This window comes from Garra rufa, chromosome 2 (genome assembly GCF_049309525.1).
Source record: "Garra rufa chromosome 2, GarRuf1.0, whole genome shotgun sequence".
In the NCBI taxonomy this organism is placed as follows: domain Eukaryota; kingdom Metazoa; phylum Chordata; class Actinopteri; order Cypriniformes; family Cyprinidae; genus Garra; species Garra rufa.
This window is the reverse complement of record NC_133362.1, coordinates 32,211,612-32,230,949: the sequence shown is the minus strand read 5'-3', so window position 1 is coordinate 32,230,949 and position 19,338 is coordinate 32,211,612. Positions and strand designations below refer to the sequence as shown.

The window sequence follows — 19,338 nt, the reverse complement described above, 5'->3', positions numbered from 1 at the left end:
ACTCAGATTTAATGAACACTCAGAAAGTCTTACATAACACAGTGAGCAGTTTACCATTGCAACATATTAGACTCAAATCTAAGAAAGTGTAACATCATGCCGTTGAACTGCCAGAACATGTGGAAATATTTTATTTATCTATCAGTCATACAGATCACTACTCTTATCTGCTTGTGGTTGTAAGTCTCATTGCAAAAATGTCTTCTGCTTCCTCTTAAAATGATTTCTTTAAAATGCTGATAAATAGCAGTTTTAATATGCATCTGAGTAGATGGCAGGTTTAAACTTAATGCTTTTTTTAAAATGGCAAATACTGACAAAATATAACTTTTGATATTGTTTTTGTCCTGTTAACCCAGTGAAATGGCTATGTAGAAATATAATATAATATAATATAATATTAATCCCTGCTGAAAAAAAAACCCTCTAGCCTATAAAACTTTTTATATAAGGAATTGTACTGGTTTTACTGTAAACTGTAATGGTGCTTGGTGGTCTCTACTGGTAACTGGTCGCCTTCTATTGGTGGCTTTTTAAAACCACTAAATCCTAAAGAAATATGTCCCAAGTATGCTACAGGAAACAATTTTTTATTTTTTAAATGGTAAAAAGAGCCTGGTTTGTAATGGTATTTGTAGTGGAAACCATTATAATTTCTGTGATGGTTTATATTTGTTTTTTCAGCAGGGATGTAATATTATATAATATAATATAATGGCAACACTTTTAACAGACACAACTTGTGATTTTAATAATGCATTAGTTTATTGCTGAAATAACCATTACATTAATAAATGCTTAATGCTGTACAAATTGTTTATTCTTAGTTCATGTTAACTAATGTTAACTAATGAACATTACTGTAAAGTGTTACGAATATAATATAATATAGCGAAAATTAAGCTTTTTATAATCAGCCACAGACTGTGAAAGAGTCATTTATGCTTTTATCTTTTCCATCTTGATTTTTCGAATTCTTTAGACTATGGTATTAACTTGTCAGCACTAGCACAACTGCAAATGATTCCATCTTCATTATATTAGTTGCCTGTCTGTTTTGGAATCGGTTTCAAAATTTACATTTACATTCTTTCAAACTTTAAGATCTTTACTTTAAGATCAGAAAATCTAAAATTACCTGTCATTCTCAGAACAAGACTTAATGTGGTCATATTGCATTGCAAAACACCTTTGCTTATTAAGGTGGGTTAGGGTGTAAGGTTAGGGACAGGTTTGGTGGTATGGGTAGGTTTAAGGGTTGGTTCAACAGTGGTAAATACAGAAATTAATTACAAATGTAATTACATATAGGTTTTTTAAAATATATAAATACAATGTAAAAACATGTATGTACACAATAAGTACATTGTACCAAATGATTAATTTAAATGTAAGTAGTTAAGGCCACCTAATGTAAAATGGGACCTAAAATAATTATGGTTCAAAACTGTAAAATGGCTGCCTATAATCTTATGTGAAACATTTGTGTGTTTATGTTGTGTTATCTGGATGTTTTTTGTGTTATTGGTTTATGTGTAAAGCAATTTGGTCAACTTAAGTTGTTTTATGGTGCTTTACAGATCAATAATCTAATTTTATATAATACAATATAATATAATACATATTATATGTATGCATATAATGTAAGCACATAAAATTATATATTTGGCCAGGAACAATGAACTTGACTATTTCTATCATACTCTTATTGTCTCTCCTCACAATAACTTGTTGAATACTGGTGTTGATGATGCTTTTTAGCAAAACTTACATATTTGAAAGTGAACAAACAAAAGCAAAACTGAATAGATTTAAGCAGATGTAAAAAAGTTTTTATTAACATAGAAAATAGCAATACATGTACACTGTTAATGAAAAAATGTTATACAAAGGATTCTGCAGCTTGAAAAAGTTTTTTAAGATGAACTTTTTTATTCTTTACTCTTTCATTGTACTGTCAATCCACTTTGTGTAGTGGGAGATGATCGTGTAGAGTCCAGGCTTTCTGCTGGAGCCACATTTCTTCCCTCCATTAGAGGTTATTCCCACAACAATGCCCTTGTATAGGAGAGGACCTCCGGAGTCACCCTATTAGACCAAAAGACAGCAGAAATGAGAGAGGTCCTGTATTAGACTATAGTTAAGTTCGTCTTGAACCATTGCAGTGAACTTACATCACAGGTGTCCTTTCGTCTTTCTGCAGCACAAAGCATGTTGTTTGTGAACTTTGCTCCGTAGTGGTCACCGCGGCCACAGAGCATTCGCTTCATGACCGTGATACTGAGCTCTTGCAGTTTGTCCGGTCGTCCTCCCAGGTTGTTCAAGGAGCCCCATCCAGCTGTTTCCACCTTGTCAGACTCCAATGGGTCAGACCCTTTTTCACGCACAAATTTCACTGGTTTCACTGCATCGCTGTCAGTGATTGGCTTATCCAGCTGTCAAAAAAGTAGTATATAAGAATATATGTTTTTATAGATACACAGACTCACAGATGTGATTTGATCACGGAATATACCTTTAGCAGGGCAATATCATTGTCATAGTTGCTTATACTGAAATCAGGATGGTTGTAGACATCTGTGGCTTCAAAAGTTTGTTTAGTGTCCTCGGCATCAGACAGTGAGTGAGCACCCAACACAACCTTAAAACCGGATGTTCTCCTGCAACACACGGGACATTTATCATTTGGAATAGATAAAAAATATAACACAGAATTTCTGAAACAAATGCTTAGAACAAACCACAACTAATCTACACTCTCAGAAAAAAAGGTACAAAAGCTGTTAGGGGCGGTACCTCTTTTCAGAAAGGAACACTTATTGACTAAAAGGTGCATATATAACAACTTTAAGTTTACACATTAGCACCTAAATGGCACATTCTGAAACCTTTTTAAAAAGGTGACAAATTTCGCACCTTTTTTCTGAGAGTGAAATTGTGAAATATGTTATGTCACATACCCATCCTGAAAGCAGTGCGCTGCACTCATAACCCACTGTTTGGAGATCAGAAAGCCACCGCACTCATGTTTTCCATTCCATTGGAGTGAAGCCATGTATGGACGCGAGTGTGCAACAGCCTCGTTTCCTCCAGTGATGCATTTACCTGCATATAACACAATAATAAATAATTAAATCTCATAACATAAGAAAAATATAAGTGTTTAAATGTTCAACAGAAATACATATGCATAAATAGAGTCCAGAAGTACTGATTTTGAATAGTACTCACCAGTTTGAGATACTGCATAAAGCAGCAAAGAGGCAAAAATCAGTCTGTTCATAGTAAACAATCGTTGTTTGCGCTTCCCAGACTGAAGACCACTGAGTCTGGGCTGAGCTTTATATAATGCCCAAATGGGAGAGAGAAAGAGTGTGCGTGTGGGCGTTGTTCTCTTTGCATTCTTTTCCCAACCCTGCACCACAAGAGAGAAAACAGGAATATGCATAAATCTTCCTCTGCATCTTATCTTTTCCTTTAGATCAACTCTGTATCTGTTTTACTTTTCCTTTCCTCCAAATGTTTCCTTTACCGTAATCAGTAAAGTGAAGACAGGACAAGAAATGTTTGTCCAGAGTGAAACCGAAAGAAAATCGGGAATAATGACTTTCCCATGTTTTTGGATCACCCACACATGCACTGCCCGTATCAATCAGAAGTGGCCCTGGAGCTGCACCCTCATTCCTTAACTATCTTCTACATATTTTTTTTTTCTATTGGATCAGTGAGCTGTTGCTGGTGGTACTATCACAATAATGTACAAAGTCTCCTCCTGAACCTCATGTGGCATTTCTATAGACAAACTTTCAGTGAACAGTTCTTAAAAGAGCAATTTATTCTTAGTGTGAAGAACATTTTAATAATCATTTTGTACTAACCTTTTGTGTGTTTGAAAAAAAAGTTCTGTGGATGTTAAAGTTTTTTCATGGAACTAGATTGCAATAAAGTATCTTCATTTTTAAGAGCGTATACACTCTTAAAAATAAAGGTGCTTCACGATGCCATAGAAGAACCTTTTTTGTCTAAATGGTTCCATGAAGAACCTTTAACATCTGTTTCACAAAAGGTTCTTTGTGGCAAAAGAAGGTTCTTCAGATTACAAAAATGTAAGAAACAGATGGTTCTTTAAACTGAATGGTTTGACTGAATGGTTCTTTGTGGAACCAAAAATGGTTCTTCTATGGCATCGCTGTGAAGAACCTTTTAAAGCACCTTTATTTTTAAGAGTGTACCGCAAACATGTCAGTATATAATTAAGCAATACCACAGCACAACACTTTTGTTTTAACAAATAAATGAGCAAAACAACTGTGAGTAGATTTAGGCAGATAAAAAAGGTTTTATTAACGTAGAAAACAGCAATACATGTACACTGCCAATGAAATACATTTTATGCAAAGGATGCAGCTTGAAAAAGCTTAAAGGATTAACTTTTTTTTACTTTTTTAATATGGTAATTGTACTGTCAATCCACTTTGTGTAGTGGGAGATGATCGTGTAGAGTCCAGGCTTTTTGATGGAGCCACATTTCTTCCCTCCATTAGAGGTTATTCCCACAACAATTCCCTTGAATAGGAGAGGACCTCCGGAGTCACCCTATTAGACCAAAAGACAGCAGAAATGAGAGAGGTCATGTATTAGACTATAGTTAAGTTTGTCTTGAATCATTGCAGTGAACTTACATCACAGGTGTCCTTTCGTCTTTCTGCAGCACAAAGCATGTTGTTTGTGAACTTCATTCCATAGTAGTCACCGCGGCCACAGAGGAGTTGGCTCATTACTGTGATACTGAGCTCTTGCAATTTGTCTGGTCGTGCTCCCAGGTTGTTCAAGGAGCCCCATCCAGCTGTTTCCACCACATCAGACTTCAATGGGTCAGACCATATTTGGCGTGCAAATTTCACTGGTTTCACTGCATCGCTGTCAGTGATTGGCTTATCCAGCTGTCAAAAAAACAGCATATAAGAATATTTTTCTTATGTATATTTCTTATTTAGATACACAGACTCACAGATGTGATTTGATCACAGCATATACACTGTAAAAAGCTGTCACCAGTTTCAACTTAAGTTGAACATAAGTTCAGCAGCTGCCTTAACATTTTAAGTTAAATCAACATAAAACTACATGTAATTTCAACTCATAAGTTCAATCAACTTAAAAGTACAAGTCATTTTATCTAATTTGATTGTCGTGAGTTGAAATAACTTAAAGTTTTAAGTTGATTTAACTTAAAATTTTAAGGCAGCTGCTGAACTTAAGTTTTTAAGTTGAAACTAGTGAAATCCTTTTACAGTGTACCTTGAGCAGGGCAATATCATTGTCATAGTTGCTTATGCTAAAATCAGGATGGTTGTAGACAGCACTGGCTTCAAAGGTTTGTTTAGTGTCCTCGGCATCAGACAGTGAGTGAGCACCCAACACAACCTTAAAACCGGATGTCCTCCTGCAACACATGGGACATTTATCATTTTGCATAGATGAAAAATATAATACAGTTTTTATAAAAACGAATGCTTAGAACAAACCACAACTAATCTACACTCTCAGAAAAAGGGTACAAAAGCTGTTACTGGGTGGTACCCCTTTTCAGAAAGGAACACTTTTGTACATTATTAAGTAAAGGATGCATATTAAAGGTACATATTACAATTTTAAATGTACGTATAAGCACCTAGAGGTGATAGATTTTGTAGGGACTGCAATTATAAAATATATGCTGCTGAAATCATTTCAACTTTGCATTGCACTTCGGTCGGACAGCTCACTAGTGTTGTTATGTCACATACCCATCCTGAAAGCAGTGTGCTGCACTCATGACCCACTGCTTGGAGATCAGAAAGCCACCGCACTCATGTCTTCCATTCCATTGAAGTGAAGCCATGTATGGACGAGAGTGTGCAACAGCCTCGTTTCCTCCAGTGATGCATTCACCTGCACAAAACAAAAATGTGGAATCAAACTCCATAATGTGAGAAAAGCATTGTTAACCAGACAAAATGTTTAGCGTTTAAATTAATGCTCAAGAGAATATTGAATAGTGCTCACCAGTTTGAGATGCTGCATAAAGCAGGAAAGAGGCAAATATCAGTCTGTTCATGGTGAATGTTCGTTGTCTGTATGCTTCTCAGACTGAAGACCACTGAGCCTGGGCTGAGCTTTATATAATGCCAAAATGGGAGAAAGAGACAGAAGGTGTGTGTGTGGGTGTTGTTCTCTTTGCATTTTTTTTCCCCAACCCCACACCACAACTTTTTTATATATGTCTTTTTTATATGAACAATGTAATTAGTAAATAATTCAGCATATTCTCATATGCTGATTTGTTGCTCAAGAAACATTTTTATTATTATTATGAGTGTTGAAAACAGTTATGCTGCCTAATATATTTGTGTAAATCATGATACACAAACATTCAAAAGTAATTTAATTGATCACTTAATTAATAATTATATTCTGCTCTCACTTTGGTGTCTCTCTTCCTAAAGTTAGACAGATACATGAACACTTTTCAACACGTAGACTTGTGGGAGAATGCTGCTTTATTCCACACCATGCAGAGTGTTGAAACAGAGTGCATCTACAGAAAGAAGAAGTATAGTGAAGCTATAGTTATCCCTAGAACACAATAATATCTCCATTTAGTGTCATCTATGGTATATAGTGTTTTCACACCTTTATAAACAATACAACAGATTTGTTTGTGTGAAGTTCTACTTAACCCTCTAGAGGTCAAGACCATAAAGTTAATTTATTGCTAAATAATTTATTAAAAATATAATAATAATAATTTATTTGTATAGCACTTTTCATACGGAAATGCAACTCAAAGTGCTTCACAGGCATGAAACAAATATTTAAAAAACATCAATAAAAGATAATCAAAACTTTAAATGATTCAACAAGTATAAGTAAATCAAAAGAAAAATGTGAAGAAAACATTTTTACATAAATACACAGAAACAAGTATAAGCAAATACAAGCATTAAAAGAAGTCAAATAAAAATTGCACACACTTCACAAACTTTTAAGCTCATAAGCAACTTCAAAGAAGTATGTCTTAACACGCTTTTTTAAAGACATGAATACTTTAATTAAACATGAATAATATTGCTATTTTCCATCTTATTTGGACTCAAATAATAAAATTTTTACGTTTTTTTTTTTTTTTCAAAACTTCACTTGCCACGTTGGGGGTATAAATTCACTGAAAACAGAACACTTGTTTTTTAATGCTTGTTGCAACATTTAAACAAATGGTTGTAATTCCTTTTTAAATTAAGTGTAAAAAACATTAAAATTTACAGTAAAGATAAAAAAATAATTAATTATATAAAATATATATTATATAAAATATGTTGTACACAAAAATTTCTATAAAATCATAGCATGTATCTAACAAAGTTATGTTTTTAATTTCTGTCACAATATCACTTCTATTACAAAACAGCCAATGAATATGTAACTTTGACTGTCAGACCTTTCCAACAATATGTGTTTTGTCTAGATTACAAAAAGATTTGATTTTATAAAACACATGCCACAAAATGTCTATATATGTTTTTATATCTTGATTTCTACCCCTAAAAGGGCAACGTATCCCTTGAGATACAAACATTTAGAGACAGTATGTAAAATGTAAACATTAAATTCAAAAACTAAAATAGTCTGTTAGAGTAACTGAAGTTTTACTCATTTAAGAAGGGCTACACAGCAGCACTCATGTCATGGCTTGTCTTAATATTAAAATAATATCTAATGTATGATACTAATTATGATATGCTAATGTTATTTTTTCTCTCCTTTTTCCTGACAGACTGTGAATAAGAAAAGTTGGTGAGACTTATTAAAAGTATCCATTATTGTACATATTTTTACTCATTTGACATACACCATACTTCTGTTATGTTCTGTATTGTACTTCTGTTATTAAAATTTGATTATATTAAAAAAATGTCTGTGAATCAATTTTGTGTTTAAGATTTAATGTGCAACTGGTATTTTAAATAAAATACAGATGTTGCATAAATATGGTTAAATAATGGCTTTTGGTCTATCAGCCACATATGGGCCACGTAAGGTCCATAGCCCTTTACAAAACTCAGCCATATGAATACCATATAAGATCCATATATCAGCCACATCTGTTTTCATGATTTGGCTCATTTTGGGTTGGGTTATGGCACTGTTTTGGTTCAGTTCTGGCTAAAAAGATGTGGACCAGTTTTGGGCCGGGGAACCAAAACTTATCTGGGCCACACGTTAGCTGTTTATATGGGCCAGATCCGGGCCAGAGGAAATTTGCTGACTGGGAAGAATGTATGAACAAAGTCAAAATATCTAAATATTCACAACAAACACCCTTTCAACATGAAACCAAGAAATGAGACCCAAACTTTCCCTGCCTCTCCCCATGGCTTCTCAAATGTTTGTATCCCCCGGAATACGTCGCCAGTTAAAGAAAGGGTTTAATAAGTAACTGAATTTAAATGTCTATGACAGTTTCATTTTAAAGTAAGCTACATGACCAAGTATCAGAAATTTGATCACTACAAACATTAAACTTTAAATAGATGAAACCGAACAACTTCTATTCATCAAAGAATGCTGATGAAAAGGTATCACAGTTTCCACAATGATATTAGGTAGCACAACTGTTTTCAAAATCGATATTCATAAAATAAAGAGTGATTCTTTGTTTAGCCAATCAGAACGCTTTTTAGGAGCTGTTAGCCATTTTGTAAATTCACCATATGAGACGCTAGCGTTATACTTTGAATTCAGTGCAGTTTTCCTGAGTTTGGAGGACGCGAAAATGTTTGTTTCTCGTGTCAACAACGAATTACACAGGAAACTCACAAACAGGGATGCAAAAAAGATAAATGAAGACGAGTGTGAACATCGTTAAAGCTTCATCGCTTGAGGGACGCTTCAAAGCTTGTTTATCTTGGGCTTGACAGGTAGGAATACCTTGATTTCGTATAACGTTACCATTATCACTCAGCAGCGATATTTCTTTTCTTTCCCAATTATTTAATTAATACTATTTCCAAATGAAGCCAAAGCAGAGCCAACCGCTAACCGTTTGAGTAACGTTAACACTGTAGTGGGCCACTGTAGTTGGTTGTGAATGACTAGTGTGTATAAAGCTGTGAATTAGAAAAACATTTGAACTATTATCGAGTCATCGAGTCCTTTGAGTCATTCTCTCACAGATGATTCAGATGATTCATGTCTAAAAGCCACTACTAGTGGCTTTTAGACATGAATCATCTGTGAGAGAATGACTCAAAGGACTCGATGACTCGCTCATAAGGACAGTCACTGTCGCCACCTGCTGCTGCATCGATGTAACCATTTTTTAATAAACAGTGTTAAACAATGCTAATAGAAAAGCAAGTTAGTACTACTGCATAACAATTCAATAGTTCAAATGTATTTCTAACTCACAGCTTTATACACACTAGTCATTCACAACCAACTACATGAGGTGAATCCTAGGATGGTTAATTAAGTTCACAAACTCCTTATTGACATTATTTACAGCATTATTTAAGTAGTTGCTATGTTCAGATTTGAACATTTCTAGGCTAATATATTTAGGCTAATACACTGCTGTCTAAATGCTTTTGATTTTGGCTGCTATTAAAACATGGTTTAGCTCCTTGAAAAATAAATTGCTTGATTTCTCTATAGTCTTTGAACAAATGTGTGTGCTAAATTAATATACTTTATGTAATGTATAGTGCAATGATCATACAGATAATACAGTCATACCGTCTTCAGTAGCATGGGTATATTTGTAGCAATAGCCAAAAATACATTGTATGGGTCAAAAATTATCGATTTTTTTCTTTTATGCCAAAAATCATTAGGTTATTAAGTAAATATTATGTTCAGTGAAGATATTTTGTAAATCTCCTACCGTAAATATATCAAAAGTTATTTTTGATTAGTAATGTATTGCTAAGAACTTCATTTGGACAACTTTAAATGTGATTTTCTCAATATTTAGATTTTTTTTTGCACCCTCAGATTCCAGATTGGCCAAATATTGTCCTATCCTAACCAATTATACATCAATGGAACTCTTATTACTATTTCAGATTATTATGACCCTTATGACTTTTATGGTTTTGTAGTGCATATATAATTATACATAAGCACATAGCAATCACATTCCATGATCTTTATTAAGGAGCAGTGTAACCTAAATAAAACCCATTGATCGCGTAATATCACTGATTTTGATGCATATTATTCAGACTTCATGGAAGAGGCAAAACAATGAAGCCCAGTGCTGTGCGCTTCCATATCATTTCCACAAGGTGGCGGCAGAGACTTATTATATAGCAGTCAGATTTTCAGCAAGTGTTGTCAGGACTGTAAAAAATACGTCCATGCATAACTCTGCGCAGGACACTTTTGCTGGCAGTAGAGCCGTGTATATAATCATAAAAGTAACAGCACAAAATAAATAACTTGACACAAAGATATAGAACTTAAGTGAAAGACAAAAAAACAGCAAGTGAGCCTAAGCTGCAATTGTGTTTGTCCATTGTATAGAGGTGTGAGAAGGAGTGACTTGACCCTGTTTTGCAGGGGTCAAAGGTCAGACTGTATACTGTGGCTGGCACAAGAGTGATTGACAGGAGGAAGTATCTCCTTGACCTGAGGAAGAGAGAGGCTTTAGTTCAGTCAGTTGATGATACAAACATCATTTCCTCTGTTATTTTAACCTTCTTTTTAAAAATGTTATTTTACTTCATTGTGACCATTGATGCTGTTATTGATCATATTTAACTTTTTAACAGTTTTGGTACAACAAACTACTTCATCGCTTTAATATTTAGGTTAGTTTTAATTTGAATTAAGGCTAGACAGCTGGTGAATCTCCATACTTTAAACAGTTGATTCATCACAGTACATTACGTTTTCTCAAATGTTATGTTTAAATATACAAATAAGGCAACATTTAATTAAATGTGCACACATTTGCATTTCTAGAACAGAAAATAGAATATTGAATAAGGCCAGCTTCAACATTTTGCTTCAACAGTGGACTTTTAGATATAAATAATAAAAATGTTACCTTGTTTTATGGAATAAAACATTAAATATCAGGTGAATTATATTTGAACAAACCCCTTTGCTCAGTGCATGGAAAAAACATCTTTTTGAGAAAACGACCTTTAAATATATTTTAAATTGTAATTGAATTCTACAGGTGCAAATAGATCAAGTGCAAAAAATAAACACTTAGTAAATGTGTATTTTTTTTCAGTTTGTCTTAAGTAATGAAAGCAAAATCTCTAAATTGATGCAGTCCCTTAAAAACAATGACTTTGCCAGTAGTGTCTTGCCCTTATATGTCTTGTTTTTCAAATTAATCCAAGTTTTATGCTTATACAAATTAAGCAATTCAGCAGATGTTAAGTAATAGGGTCATAAAATCACATTTGCCTCTGAAAGTTCTTGTGTTTGAGTGTTTGTATGTGTGTGTGGTATATGGTTTCCTCTTCCTCTTTTGTCCCTAGAGGCCACTCTCATCTTTTAACACTTTTAATGGATAGGAAATAGGCTTCCTTCTTTGTCCCGCCCCCTCTAAACAAATCTTCATAATCAGATGTCCACTTTTAGTCTCTAATTTGATATTTAAATCCGTTCTCTCTCATTAAATCCATCCATCTATGTGTTGCTCTCTTTCTGAAAGTCTCTATTTAGCCTGACTAAAAATACAGTAATATTGCTTTGTTAAAGCATAAGTAAAAGCACATCAGGTGACTTGTCGATGGATCGGTCACAGAGAGGTCAGGCAATAAGGTCATGACCGAGTGCTGTCTGTCACCCCAGCTAATCTGAGACTACATTCTGTTAGTGAGGGTATAATCCAGCAGATTATCAAGAACTAGAGGAAACGCAGGAGATATTTACCCAACCACCCAAGCCTTCAGATTCTCATGTTGAGAGTCCTTGATGCATCTGCTGATCTTCTGAAATCCCCATGGGAGAGAATATTCTTTGGGCGAGGGGTGGGAGGTGGGATTAGACAAGCGATTTCTCAGAACATGAGAAACCACCACTTAATGACGTCTTCCTCTGTTAAAGTCCTTAGTATATAGTGTTCTCCACGCCTAAAAATGGTATACAGACAAATGCCACCACATTAGAAGGCCACTAACAGGCATTGAAGGATTAGTGTTGCCAGTTTAGTGATATCCATTGAATTGATGTCTGTCTCTTCACAGCAGTGGGAAACCACATTGTCTTTGGATGAGAATGTATGAATAGTAAAAGAAATAATGGTGTGTGAACACCAAAAGCGAATTGAATTATTACATACAAAGTCAATGCAAAGACGCGAATGGATACGAATTCGCACCAGGCCGAACGTGACATGTCGCGTTTTTCTCGCAAATTGAAAAAATTGTATCGGAAAATGGAGGTAAACAATACGCGATAATTAGTTTGTTGTGCAGGTGTAAATAGAAGATACAATCTATTCGTTCAGTAAACTATTTTATCCAGTGTGATATTATTTTATGTAAAACAGCTTTGAAACAAAATGAATTGTGAAAAGTGCGTGCAAAATGGCTTTTTAAAATCCCAATTAAATCAAAACTGAATATTTTTTGGCTTTTAGAATAAATCTATAAGCTAGTGTGCTCCAAAGCAATGACAAAATGTGCATTTAGAATATATATAAGCATTCAAAACACGCAGTCTCTAACTTCCACTACTATGGATCAATGATTTTGCACTTCATCAAACGCTTCTCATCAAACTTTCTGTCCAATCAAATAGGGGTGTAACGATATTTCGTAGCACGATATTTCGCGATGCAAAAATGTTACGATATGTATTGTAGAGTGATGACGATACATTTACGATATGAAGACAGTCTAATCCTATTGGTTGACTTGTCGACGTCTCCTACTCTGCAACAGCGCTGCGTGTGCTTTCATTGCAGTTGAGAAAATCACTTGAACTGAATATCAGCAGAGCAACATGAGTTCGGCTGAAACTGAAATTAATGCCCCATCTTCTTATAAGTCCGACGTCTGGCAGCATTTTGGTTCTCTTACGAGAGGTCTCTCGTACTGCGTAAGAAGTATCTTACGCTAGGGGAAAATCCTTTTCTGCGAGATATTGAAGCCAAAAATTATCCTTAATTTTGAAATAATGTAAAGCGCGTTGCAGCAGCATACAGACATAGGCGAAACAGCTTGCGCGCCTATTGGCTGCTCTGCGGCAACTGCAGCAGCCTATTAGAGCGAGGCCTGACGCGACGCCAGATCCAATGGGGGCATTTCGCGCCCTTTGCGTCGCTTCGCGCCCTTTTCGTAGCTTCCCGCCTAAAAGGGCGTGGTCTAGACCTATAAATATCGCTCATAGGCAGCTATTATCTGATTTTTCATCCTTCAAGCGAAGCACACGCATCGCTGGAGCCGGATAAGAAGCCGCCGTTTGACTGCAAGCATCTCAGTGGGACGAGCCACTGAAGCTGCTGGCCACGCCGCCTTCCGTGCCTTCCTGCTGCGCTTTCCGGCGCCTATATCCTTTATAATCTACAGTGTGTTTCGCCGCTGCGATACACACTGTTTCTCTAAAAAGAGCAAAGCGTCTTTTTAAAGATGCCTTCATACGGCTCGTGCAGATGCCAATGGTGACTCTGAGGACTTGCCTTGCCTTCTTCACTGAGACTGCTCCTCCGCCCGCCGCGGTGTAGCGCCGTAAAAAGCGCCGTGCCCAGCGGGCCCCGGACACTTCCCCCAGCCGACAAAGCTCGCCGGTTCGCCCGCCTGCTTCATCGACCTCGTCAGCCTCTGTTCCGGACGTAAAGCGGCCGCTGTCTGCCACCGCTTCCATCGACGCCGCTGACGAGGGGGCCATGAAGGAGGAAGAGGATTTCCGTTTCCCGCCAAAGCGGGAACGCGCATGCTGCTCAGAAGAGGCGATAGCAGCCCACTTATGTCTGCCCTCCGCTGGACGGCGTGCTAAGTCGGCCCTCCCCTCTAAAGCTTGCCGTCAGACGTCAAACCTGCTTCGCCGCGCTTTCGCCGCCGCCTAGCCGCGTCAGCGCTGCGTAACATGGTCTCTCACCGTTGCTGAGAGGCACCCGTGGTTAACGCTTTCTGACGTTTTTCTCGTCTGGCCGCCGCCCCGCCAGACGCGGCCCGCGGCCCAGGATTGAGTTGAAACCTGAGCCTCCGAAATCGTCCTAGCACAACTGGGAAAACGACGGTGTACGAGTCCCGCTGTTGCCGGACCCCCACCAAAGTTATTCGCTCGTCCAGTTCCAGGAAATGTGACTGTTCCAGTGTTTTCTGCAGCCAACAAACCGGCTCCGTCGCCCGTTTGCCTGCACACAAAAGTCGTTCCCACGGCTACACAGATAAACCCCCAATAAAGTGTATTGTCTGGTGTCCCGGCCACGGCCGATGGTGTTTCATGTGTCGTAAGAATGCCCACTAACCAGTGCTCATCTTTAACGTTACACACAAGCACAGCGCACATAAAATCGACACAGATCGATTGCGCTTCACAACCGGCCACGGCCGATGGTGTTTCACGTGTAAGAATGCCCACTAGCAGTGCTCATCTCTACACACAAGCACAGCGCACATAAAATCGACTCAGATCGATTGCGCTTCACACGTGGTAAATATGCCCGCTTCACAGTGGCCACAGACACCACATTATGCACGTCAAACAGTTTCTGTGAAAACGAAACCAAAAGTGCATTCGCTCTACGCAGGAGAACGTTGTTTGGAGTGTGTTAAATGTGCCCGCTGCCCCACAGCCACATCCACACACAGACATAATAGTTCCCGCTATCAGCGTGCCCCATGCCTCAAATATCACGAGCACGTTTTGCATGAAATCAGCGTGCATTCGCTCCATGCAAGCGAACGATGTTTGGAGTGTGTTAAATGTGACTGTTCCAGTGTTTGCTGCAGCCAACAAGCCGGTTCTGTCGCCCGCTTGCCTGCACACAAAGGTTGTTTTCACGGCTACCCAGATAAATCCCCAATAGAGTGTATTTTCTGGAGTCCCGGCCACGGCCGATGGTGTTTCACGTGTAGACAAAATGCCCACTCCTCCAGTGCCCATTTCTACACACAAGCACAACCTGTCATACAGACCCTGCGCGCATAAAATCGGCTCAGATCGATTGCGCTTCACATGTGGTAAACGTGTCCACTTAACAGTGCCCACAGACATCACATTATGCACGTCAAAAGGTTTCTGTACAAACGAAACTAACGTGTATGCAGGCGAACGGTGTTTGCAGTGTGTTAAATGTGCCTGTTGCCACACAACCACATACACAGACATAATAGTTCCCGCTATCAGCGTGCCCCACGCCCCGAATGTCACGAGCACGTCTCTGGTGCCACAGCATACCGAAACCACTCCGTTAATGAAAGAACGGAGCGCGCTTCGTATTCAGCCTCTAGCTATTCATGCAAACGCATTGGAAAAGCTTCCAGGGGTCTCGAAATGGGTGCTGGACATTATAAAAGGAGGCTATTCGCTACAGTTTCACCGACGCCCGCGCCGCTATACAGCGCGCGTCGAGACCACAATGCAGACAGAAGCAGCACACCTGCTTCGAGCCGAAGTGGCGAAACTATTGAGCAAAGGGGTCATAGAGCCCCTTTCTCAAGCTCAAAGCGAAGGGGGGCTGTACAGCAGATATTTCCTGGTACCGAAAAAAGACGGGGGTCACAGACCCATATTAGATCTAAGGCAACTGAACAAAGCGCTGGTGAAGCGTCGGTTCAGGATGCTCACGACCAGAAAAATCCTCACGCAAGTTCGCCAAGGAGACTGGTTCGTGTCAGTGGATCTGAAAGACGCGTATTTTCAAATACAGATAGCGTCACGTCACAGGCGATTTTTGAGATTCGCCTTCGAGGGCCAGGCATATCAGTACACAGTCCTGCCGTTCGGTTTGTCCCAGGCACCCCGTACATCACGAAGTGCATGGACGCAGCGCTCGTTCCTCTCAGACTGAAAGGCGTGCGCATACTGAACTATTTGGACGATTGGCTGATTCTAGCGCAGTCTCGCTCAGTGCTTGTACAGCATACGACCATGTTACTCGATCACCTCGAGAATTTGGGTCTCAGAGTCAATTGGGCGAAGAGCTCACTGTCCCCCAGTCAGAAAACTTCCTTCCTGGGCACAGAATTGGACTCGCTGTCAATGATAGCGCGGCTGTCACCACAGCGCGCAGCAGACATTCAGCGCACAGCGGGCTCGTTCCGCTGCGGCGCGTCTGTCCCGCTCAAAAAATTTCAGAAAATGCTGGGTCTCATGGCCTCAGCGTCATCAGTTCTGCAGCTGGGTCTGCTATGTATGCGCCCACTGCAGCTCTGGCTGAAAGCGCGCGTCCCGCGTCAAGCGTGGGCGCCCGGTCGGACGCGTCCACCTCGGGATGGGGGGCTCTGCTCGAGGGCAGACCGTTTTTTGGCCAGTGGTCAGAACGGGAAAAGCTCCTGCATATCAACTGCCTCGAAATGTTGGCAGTACAGAACGCGCTGATGCGCTTCTGTCCCCAAATAAAAGGAAACCATGTATTAGTCCGCTCGGACAACATGTCAGTGGTTTCCTATATAAATCGCCAGGGCGGTCTCAGGTCCAAAAACCTATACAGACTTGCAGAACGCCTCCTGGTATGGGCTCAGCGCAACCTGCGCTCGCTGAAAGCAGCGCATGTGCCGGGGCTTCTAAACATAGGGCCAGACAGACTGTCCAGGAACAATGTTCCAGCAGGCGAATGGTCTCTACACCCACAGACAGTACAACTACTGTGGAAGAAATTCGGCAGAGCGGAAGTAGACCTGTTTGCGTCTCCGAACAACGCTCACTGTCTGGAATTTTACTCAAAAAGCAGAGACGCGCTGGCCCACGAATGGCCCCGCCGTCATCTCTATGCTTTTCCCCCCGTCTCTCTCCTACCTCAGGTGATAGAGGGGGTCAGGGAAAAAGGATGTTCAATACTGCTGATAACGCCGTTTTGGGAAAACCAGCCCTGGTTCCCAGCGCTGATGCAGCTGACGAGCACTGTCCCGTGGCCGATACCAGTGAGGAGAGTCCTTCTCTCTCAGGCCAGCGGCTCGATTTGGCATCCTCACCCAGAGCTGTGGTCCCTTCATGTCTGGGCCACCAGCGAATATATGATGAACTCCCTAAAGGAGTATTAAACACGATCACGCAGGCTAGAGCCCCGTCTACGAGACGGCTCTATTCCTCAAAATGGTCAGTGTTTTCGGGCTGGTGCGCAGCTCGCGGCTCGTCACCCACTAACTGTGGTGTGATGGAGGTGCTTTCCTTTCTACAAGAGCTGCTGGACAAGGGCAGAACCCCGTCCACGCTCAAAGTCTATGTGGCGACCATAACAGCGTTCTCGAGCACAACGCTAGGTCAGTCAATAGGAAGGAACGATTTAGTTATTCGCTTCCTGAAGGGAGCTAGAAGACTAAATCCCCCCAGACCTCCCACAGTCCCCGTATGGGACCTTTCTGTGGTACTAGAGGCCATGAAAGGTGGACCATTCGAGCCTCTGCAGACGATTGATTTGAAATACCTGTCTCTTAAGACCGTGTTTCTGCTGGCTCTCGCTTCAGTGAAGCGCATAGGGGATTTGCACGCACTCTCTGTGAGCGCGACGTACATGGAATTTGGACCTAATGACTCTAAAGTCATACTCAAACACAAACATGGTTACGTTCCAAAATCACTCAACACACCGTTTAGGGCACAGGTCATCGCGCTGTCAGCCCTACCGGTCAATGATGAGGAAAGGCGAGCCTCCTATGCCCAGTCAGGGCATTACGAGCTTACGTGTCTCGCTCGTCTGCTTTTAGACAGACAGAGCAGCTTTTTGTTTCGTTTTACGGGCGTCCCAAGGGACTGGCCGCGTCGAAACAGAGCTTATCCAGATGGATAGTTGATGCTATTGAGTTGGCATATGCTTCCAAGGGCATGCAGTGCCCGCTAGGTGTCAGAGCACATTCCACGAGGGGCGTGGCCTCATCGTGGGCGTGGTCGAGTGGGATTGCCTTGCAAGATATTTGTACGGCGGCGGGCTGGGCCTCTCCGTCTACATTTATAAGGTTTTACAACCTGGAGGTTCCCGCCTTACAGGCCAGATTGCTGTCAGTCTAGATGTTCAGTGTTGTCTGACCTGATGTTATCAGCTCGGAATGCTGCGTCTACTGAGCACAGCTCTAGGGTCGACAGTGAAAGTGATAGCACAAGATGTGTCTGAGCAAACTGTGTGAAGACCCTTATTCTTACGTCAGCTCAGGCCGTAACCCCGCCCTGTATGTACGTTTACTTAGCGTCTGAGTGACGCTGCACTATGTGGAAGAGTGCGGCGTTGCCCCTCCCTCTTCCCCGGACTCCCTGTGAGTTCTATAGGTGATTATGAACTGTATGAACCCCGGGCTTTCGCCCTTGGGTCTTTGGTGTCAGATCTCAGCATGCACGGCGTTTTACACTGGGTCCCCTAGCGTAAGATACTTCTTACGCAGTACGAGAGACCTCTCGTAAGAGAACGTACTCGGTTACTAACGTAACCTCGGTTCTCTCTAGAGAGGGAACGAGTACTGCGTATCTTGCCGTGCATGCGCACGCTCTGGTTGCTTTGATGATGAAAAACCAGATAATAGCTGCCTATGAGCGATATTTATAGGTCTAGACCACGCCCTTTTAGGCGGGAAGCTACGAAAAGGGCGCGAAGCGACGCAAAGGGCGCGAAATGCCCCCATTGGATCTGGCGTCGCGTCAGGCCTCGCTCTAATAGGCTGCTGCAGTTGCCGCAGAGCAGCCAATAGGCGCGCAAGCTGTTTCGCCTATGTCTGTATGCTGCTGCAACGCGCTTTACATTATTTCAAAATTAAGGATAATTTTTGGCTTCAATATCTCGCAGAAAAGGATTTTCCCCTAGCGTAAGATACTTCTTACGCAGTACTCGTTCCCTCTCTAGAGAGAACCGAGGTTACGTTAGTAACCGAGTACGTTTTCCAGTCACGCGACAGGACGATGGAAAAAAATTACAGACAAAACACGTATTACAGTCACGACGCAGGTTATTACCACGGAGTTTCGTGCTTCAGACTAACCCGCTTTTCGAGTCACACGTTGGAACAAACATTTCTTAAAGCTTTACGGCTCAGGAACCTCCAAAGAAAAAAAAAAAAAACTTTTTATAACCAGCAGCCGCAATTTAACCAGACAGATTATTATTAACAACCAAAAAAAATAAGTTCACTGAGTGCATGTCGGAGTTTTGAAAACATGATCAAGATCATTTAAAATAGGCTA

The 19,338-nt window shown here is 40.3% G+C and overlaps 2 protein-coding genes across 2 annotated transcripts; both read right to left on the bottom strand.

Annotated features, from left to right (window-relative positions):
- Nucleotides 1-1,806: 1,806 nt before the first annotated feature.
- Nucleotides 1,807-3,369, bottom strand: cfd (complement factor D (adipsin)). The gene is made up of 5 exons (XM_073835115.1): nt 3,232-3,369; nt 2,961-3,105; nt 2,516-2,660; nt 2,175-2,435; nt 1,807-2,088 (listed from the first exon to the last, which is right to left on the bottom strand). Exons 1-5 carry the CDS (start codon nt 3,281-3,283, stop codon nt 1,939-1,941), a joined length of 753 nt encoding a protein of 250 aa, XP_073691216.1. The 5' UTR covers nt 3,284-3,369; the 3' UTR covers nt 1,807-1,938.
- Nucleotides 3,370-4,315: 946 nt separating this feature from the next.
- Nucleotides 4,316-6,148, bottom strand: LOC141326367 (complement factor D-like). Its single transcript, XM_073835114.1, has 5 exons — nt 6,049-6,148; nt 5,790-5,934; nt 5,302-5,446; nt 4,683-4,943; nt 4,316-4,596 (listed from the first exon to the last, which is right to left on the bottom strand). The coding sequence occupies exons 1-5, from the start codon at nt 6,098-6,100 to the stop codon at nt 4,438-4,440; spliced, it is 762 nt and encodes a 253-aa protein (XP_073691215.1). The 5' UTR covers nt 6,101-6,148; the 3' UTR covers nt 4,316-4,437.
- Nucleotides 6,149-19,338: the final 13,190 nt, after the last annotated feature.

Excerpts from the sequence above, each read along its gene's own strand:
- cfd (XM_073835115.1), bottom strand. The coding sequence starts at position 3,283 with ATGAACAGACTGATTTTTGCCTCTTTGCTGCTTTATGCAGTATCTCAA. Across the intron at positions 2,436-2,515 it reads ATGATATTGCCCTGCTAAAG|CTGGATAAGCCAATCACTGA; the intron begins GTATATTCCGTG and ends CTTTTTTGACAG. Across the intron at positions 2,089-2,174 it reads GACGAAAGGACACCTGTGAT|GGTGACTCCGGAGGTCCTCT; the intron begins GTAAGTTCACTG and ends TTGGTCTAATAG.
- LOC141326367 (XM_073835114.1), bottom strand. The coding sequence starts at position 6,100 with ATGAACAGACTGATATTTGCCTCTTTCCTGCTTTATGCAGCATCTCAA. Across the intron at positions 5,935-6,048 it reads TTATGCAGCATCTCAAACTG|GTGAATGCATCACTGGAGGA; the intron begins GTGAGCACTATT and ends TGTTTTGTGCAG. Across the intron at positions 5,447-5,789 it reads GCACACTGCTTTCAGGATGG|GAGGACATCCGGTTTTAAGG; the intron begins GTATGTGACATA and ends CATGTGTTGCAG.